General features: G+C 33.1%; 1 protein-coding gene across 1 annotated transcript; it reads right to left on the reverse strand.

The window, feature by feature from the left end:
• Positions 1-1,348: 1,348 nt before the first annotated feature.
• Positions 1,349-2,314, reverse strand: LOC308639901 (acidic leucine-rich nuclear phosphoprotein 32 family member E-like). Its single transcript, XM_081278284.1, is given in 2 exon segments — positions 1,349-1,753; positions 1,757-2,314. Coding segments are annotated over 2 exon segments (642 nt in total). The 5' UTR covers positions 2,201-2,314; the 3' UTR covers positions 1,349-1,555.
• Positions 2,315-6,959: the final 4,645 nt, after the last annotated feature.

Below are 6,959 nucleotides of genomic sequence, written 5' to 3' on the forward strand. Positions count from 1 at the left end.
AAATTTTAATTTAAATGCAACTACTTAGAATATTTAGTAAAAATCATTTAGCTGTAGTGATCATGGCACATTTAGATTGGAACATTAATTTTTAATATTTTTGAAATTTAATGGATGGAATGCAAGATGAGTATATGCTGTCACAGGTTTTAATTTATTTCTGGTGTTTAGAATGACAAGGAACTTATGAGGAACTAATTTCAAATAAATAAATTTAATACAACATGGTGTCTTATATTTTTATTTATGGAAAAATTATTAGTTTCATAGACACAATAAAAATAATATCAACAACAATTTAGAATGACAAGTTATATACTGTTTAATTTATGTAATTATATAAAAATTCAATGAATTTTTATTGAGGATAAAAATTTATCTTAAGTAGTTATCTAGAATGAGTGAAATGTGAGAATGGCTTTTTAAAAAAAGAATAAAAATAACAAGTGCTGGTAAAGATGTGAAGAAAAATTAATGCTTGCACACTGTGGAATGGAAATTATACTATCCATTATGGAAAACAGTATGTCAATTCTGTAAAAAATAAAATAGAACACCATATAATCCAGCAATTCCACTACTGGGCATATTTCCAAAGGAAATGAGTTTAGTATGTAAGAGGGACATCTGAACTCTCCTCTAAGTATATTACAACACTATTCACAATAGACATAAAAATAGAAATAGCTTAAGTGTACATCAATTGACAAATGTATAAAACAAATGTGGTACATTCACACTATAAAATACTATTCACCATGTAATACTATTCAGTCATAGAAAGAATAAAATATTCAATTTTTTAACATCATGGATAGAATTAGAGTTCATCAGGTTAAATGCAGTAAGCAAGGCACAGAAATACAAGTACTGCATGATCTTACTTAATGTGGAGTACAAATATCTGATCTTGGTGAAATTTATAGTAGAACATTGGCTATCAGAGGCTGGGGAGAGTCAGGGGAAGTGAGAGTTAGGGTAAGGTTTATCAGTGGGACTCAGTTACAGTTAAATAAGAGCAAGAAGTTCTAGTGATTAATTGCATATTAGGGGGACTATAAATAGCAATCATGTGCCAAACACTTCAAAAATGTAAAAAAAAATGATTTAAAAAGTTTTCACCATAAACAAAGATATGTTTATATATGTTTAATCTTATTTTGACATTATGCAATATATACATGTATTAAATCATCATATGGCATTCCACTTTTTTTTTTCACCTGTGTAAAAGCAATCATGTTTTAATTACGGACTAAAAATTACTAATACATGAACTTGAATTTGAATTAGAAAAATTAAGCTTCTAAATATAATTTCTAGAGACTGTCTTAAGGGGGAAGTGTCAATGAATTTTTTTCTCTACATACAATATGATCATTAACAGACTAGTAAATCTTAACTGGAATGATGAGGCAAAAATAGTAAAACCACACTTTTCTATAAAAAGTTACACATTATCTTCTGTAGGGATAGCTATCGTACATGAAAAAACAAAGATGTGATCACTCTATTGCACACCCAGGAATGCTGGGGAATCTGGTCTTAGAATGATCTAGTCATCTTCTTCCTCTCCATCATCTTCAGCATCTCGTTTCCTCTTCTCCCCTCGGAGACCTTCTTCTTCTTCCTCCTCTTCTTCCCCTTCTTCTACATAATCATCATCATCTTCTTCATCCTGAATTTCTTCTTTCATCAAGTAAGAAAGGCCCACTTCTTCTTCTCCCTCTCCCAATTCTGACCCTGCTTCATCTTAATCCTCCTCCTCATCATCATCTTCCTCCTCTTCCTCATATCCTTCAGGTGGACCAGCTTCATCTTCCTCTTCATCTCCATCATCTTCATCTCCATCCTCATCATCAAACTCTTCGGAGTCAGGTGCTTCATTATCCTCCTGATCAAATCCATCTAAGTATGTGATTTGTTGCAGCAATTCAAAAATACTTTCTCTGTAATCTTCCAGATTTGTGATCTCACAGTTAAACAAGTCAAGACTTTTCAAATTTTTAATATTTTGCAGAGCTTCTACCGTACTGAGATCTTTGATTTTGTTTCCACTCAGATTGAGGTAGGTAAGATTTGGACATTTTTCTGCCAGGACTTCCAAGCCTCCAGAAATTATATTGTCACTAAGTTCCAACTTTCGAAGTTTGTTTAAGCTGGGAAGTTGGGCCAATGAACTTAATTCCACATTAGCCATACTCAGAAACTCGAATTCTTTAAAAGTATCATTCAGGCCTTCAATTTCCCCATTGACACACAGGCAATTATCAAGAACTAACTCTGTCACCTGGACCCCCGGTGGAGACTGGTCTGTTCGCTCTCCCCACACACCCTCAGCACCCCGGCATTCCACTTTTATCTTCCATTTAAAAAATAAATGATTTTGCCGGGTGCAGTGGTACAAGCCTGTAATCCCAGCGGCTAGGGAGGCTGAGACAAAAGAATCACGAGTTCAAAGCCAGCCTCAGCAAAGACAAGGCACTAAGCAACTCAGTGAGATACTGTCTCTAAATAAAATACAAACAAAATAGGGCTGGAAATGTGACTCAGTGGTTGAGTACCCCTGAGTTAAATCCCCAATACCCCTGAAAACATGTATTTAGCAAAAATTTTTGAAAGCATATATATGCTAAGGGGTAAATATTACAAAATATAAAAGAAATATGAATAACTCAATAGCCTGAAAGCAAATAACACAATTCAAATATGACAAAGGACTTGAAGAGACATTTATGAGGAGACATAAAAATATCCAATAGTTATACATACAATAAAAAGTTGCACATCATTGATCATTAGGGGGATAAAAAATAAAATAACACTGATATATCTCTTTGAACCTATCCAAATTGCTTGTCTCAAATATATGATTAATAATTGTTAATATTCAGAGGAAAGGAATGCATACACATTGTTCATTGGAATGTAAACTACTACAATCATTATGGAAAACAATATGAGGTTTCTAAAAAAATAATATGACTACAATACAACTAGTCAATCACACTTTGGGACATATATCCAAAGGAAATAAATCCAATATATTGAAGGGATATCTGCTGTCCATGTTCATTGCTTCACTATTCACAATTGCCAAGAAATGGAAACAACCTAAGTGTTCATCAACTATTGAATGAATAAAGAAAATATGTTATATATACACACAATGTTCAACCATAAAATAGAATAAAATCTTGTTATTTGCAGCAATACAAGTGGAACTAGAAATTATTATGTTAAGTGAAATAAGCCAGGAAGAGAAATACAAAAACATAGTATCACTCTTATGAGGGAGCTAAACATTTGATCTCATAGATAGGCATGGTGGAGCATCCCTGTTATTGCAGTGATTCAGAAGGCTGAGGCAGGAGGATCACAAGTTAAAGGCCAGCATTAGCAATGTAGGCCCTAACCAACTTAGTGACACCCTTCCTCAAAAAAAAAATTGGGCATAGAATGGTGGTTACCAGAGGATGGGGAGAGTACAGAATAGTAAGAGAGGGAGAGGTTCATCAATGGGTACTAAGGTATAGTTAGATAATCGAAAGAAGTTCTGTTGTGCTATTGAACAATGGGGTGACTATAAATAACAATAATGTACTATACATTTTGAAAAGCTAGAAGAAAGGATTTTGAAAGATTTCATCATGAGAAATTTTTGAGGAGATAAATAAATAATCCTTTATCCTGATTTGAACATTGTCTGGTTATACATATATCAAAACATTACAGGGCTGGGAATGTGGCTCAGGAGGTAGCGCACTCGCCTGGCATGCGTGCGGCCCGGGTTCGATCCTCAGCACCACATACCAACAAAGATGTTGTGTCCGCTGAGAACTAAAAAATAAATATTAAAAATTCTCTCTCTCTCCCTCTCTCTCTCTCTCTCTCTCTTAGAAAAAAAAACATTACATGAAAAAAATGTTCCATATCACTGGTCTTTAGGGAACACAAATTAAAATCACAATGAGAAATTACTTTACACCTGTCAAAACAGCTTTTGTCAAATAGATGAAGGATAAACGTTGGGATGCAGAGAAAAGGAACTCTTGCATATTCTTTGTGGAATAAGCAATGATATGTAAACTAGTACAATCATTATGGAAACAGTTTGAACAGTAACATGTGCAATTGTTATGTTTTCATATTAATTAAGATAAATTAACATAAAAGAAATATAGGAGCACGATAAAATTTGAGGAAATGATGAATATGTTCAGTATCTTGATTATATTGTTTCATCATTATATACCTTCATAAAGGCTTACCATATATTGTACTTGAAATATATACGATTCATTGTATGTAAATTATTTTAAAAGAATAGACTTTAAAAGAAAAAAGTGTGGTCAAAGTTCAAATGACAAACACTGGTTTTATTTGTGGAAGTAAAAGAACTATTTATCCTAAGGGAAAGACTAAGCTAATAGTTTCATAAGCATCTGCTCTACATGTCACTTTTTTCCTCATCCAAAATAATTCCTTTGTCTCAAGTTGTACTATTGAATAAAGTTTGTATACCATTTAAATGATTGAGGACAATGTCAACCACACATCTGTACAAGAATTATCTGAAATATGTGTTTAATAAAAGAAAATGCTGACTCCTCAGATATTCTTGGGACAGGAACTTTTACATTATATACTATGCAATGTTGCTAATATAGTCTTCCTATATACATAGCCTTCCAGGAATGTTTCATAAAGGAAGGAAGACCTTAGAGAAAATTATAATGAACTTTTCAATATTTATATCAAGGTTAAATCAGATGAAAATATGTATCTATCATGCTAAGTGAAATAATCAGTCCCAAAAAACCAAAGACTGATATATGGATGCTAACACACAATAAGGGGAGAACAGAAATTCATTGGACTAGACAAAAAGGAATGAAGGGAAGGGAGAGAGGATGGGAATGGGAAAGACAGTAGAATGAGTCTTACATAACTTTCCTGTGTTCTTATATGAATACACCACCAGTGTAAATTCACATCTTGTACAATCACCAGAATGGGATCCTAATTTGAATAAATTATAGTTCTTATATGTATAATATGTCAAAATACAATATTCTGTCATATAACAAATATTAAAAGTAAAAAAGACAAATTAAATGGGGAAAACAAATTTAAAAAGCGTAGTGCAGTCTGTACAGAGAATATTGGATCAGAGAAAAGAGCAAGCCCACTGCTATTTAACATTATGGAAAACATTAATAACCAGAAACTCTGACAAGGGTTTTCATACATATTATTTTATTCTCACAACAATGCTGTGTTCAATCTTATTATCCCAATTTTACACATGAGGCCACCAACTTAACCACTTGATCATGATTATTTCCACTAGTTGCTATAAGAGAAAATGAGGTAAATGTGTTATAAGATAACCTGTAATGTGTGCAAACATTTATAATCCTTTATGATGAATTCAAAATAAATCTGACTTGTTTCAATCACTAGAATATGGCAAAAGTGAAGAGCCTTTGCAGATGGAATTAATGTTCCATATCAGTTGATTCTGAGGTAATTAAAAGTAGTTTATCCTGGGTAGACCTGACGTAAATAAAAACTTTAAAAGAGGCTCTGGGACCTTCCCTGAGTTGGAGAGGTTGGAGGCTCTTTTCTGTAGACCTTAAAGGAGAAAACAAACATGTTTCTACAGCCAGAAGGAAATGTTTCTGCCAATGTCCTCAAGAAGCTTGGAAGTAGATCTTTCCATCATCAAACCTCTGATGAAAATGAAGCCTGGCCAACACCTTAATTGCAGTCTTGTGAGACCTGGAGCAGAGGATTTATCTAAATCCATGTCTGGATTTACTGATCTATGGAAACTGTGAGATAATGTGTGTTGTTTGAAACTGCTGCTACTTCATTAAGAGGAAATAGAAAAATAATGCAGCCAATATTGTGTATCCAAGTGGTATATGAGCAATTAAATTGTTTTGTTTTGTTTTACAAGCACTAGCTGGCAGACTTGTTTCTTCACAAACAATCAGCCTTTTTTAAGCTTTGGAATATTATTTTTGTTTATAAAATTTATTTATCTTTATGAGAGGGGGAATACAGAAAAATTCAATAAAGGGAGCCCTTCTTGATTGTTTGCCACATATTTGCAGTGCAAAAGCATTGAGCAAGTGGTTTAATGTTCAGATTCCTTGTGGTCTTGAGAGAGCATTAGACAGAGCCATTAAAAAGGATCATATTCAGGCATAATAAAATTACATTAAAAAGAACAACATCCAATACTCTGCTACTGGATTTAAAAGCAAGAGAGAAAAAATACTTTAAGAATTCACTAATGATAATGATAAAACTTACGGCAGAGATTCTAAATAAAGAACTGTGGAAAAGTAATTATTATTACCAAAATTAAGCAAGATTGATAAACTTACCTAGAAGCACTGATAGGACCATGGACTTTAATAATTTTTCCTTAAAGAACATAAAATATTTATGGTTCTTTAGTATAGTGGACAATTTTCACATATTAGCTTATGAATTTTCTGTTTACCCTACACATAATAATCAAATAAGCAAATGATCAATCAACATCCATTTGGTGGATTTCTGCAAGTTTCTTAGAACAAACATACTTCTAACATTTTTCTCCCAATCTGAACACATAATCAGAAGCAGACTGTATCTGGATGGATGTCTATTGGCATGGAGAGTTAGGGTCTTTTCCATCTCTGAAAAAATCTTACAAACAAATCTTTCCTTGGCAACATTTTAGAAAAAAAATAAAGTCCTAGAAGAGTAACATTGTGTTCCAGCTTGTAATTGAGAGACTGTGGTTTACACTGTACTATACTTATGAACAAATATCTTACCACTGACACGTTAGTCTCCTTTTTATCCTGAATTGCCTCTAGAATAGCAGGGATGAATTCTGCACAATGTTGACTGTGTCTCTACCGATTCATCATAACTTTCTGGCCCCGAGTATCCATGAC

The sequence above is a fragment of the Spermophilus citellus genome (assembly GCF_964194105.1).
Source record: "Spermophilus citellus genome assembly, chromosome: X".
Taxonomy (NCBI): Eukaryota; Metazoa; Chordata; class Mammalia; order Rodentia; family Sciuridae; genus Spermophilus; species Spermophilus citellus.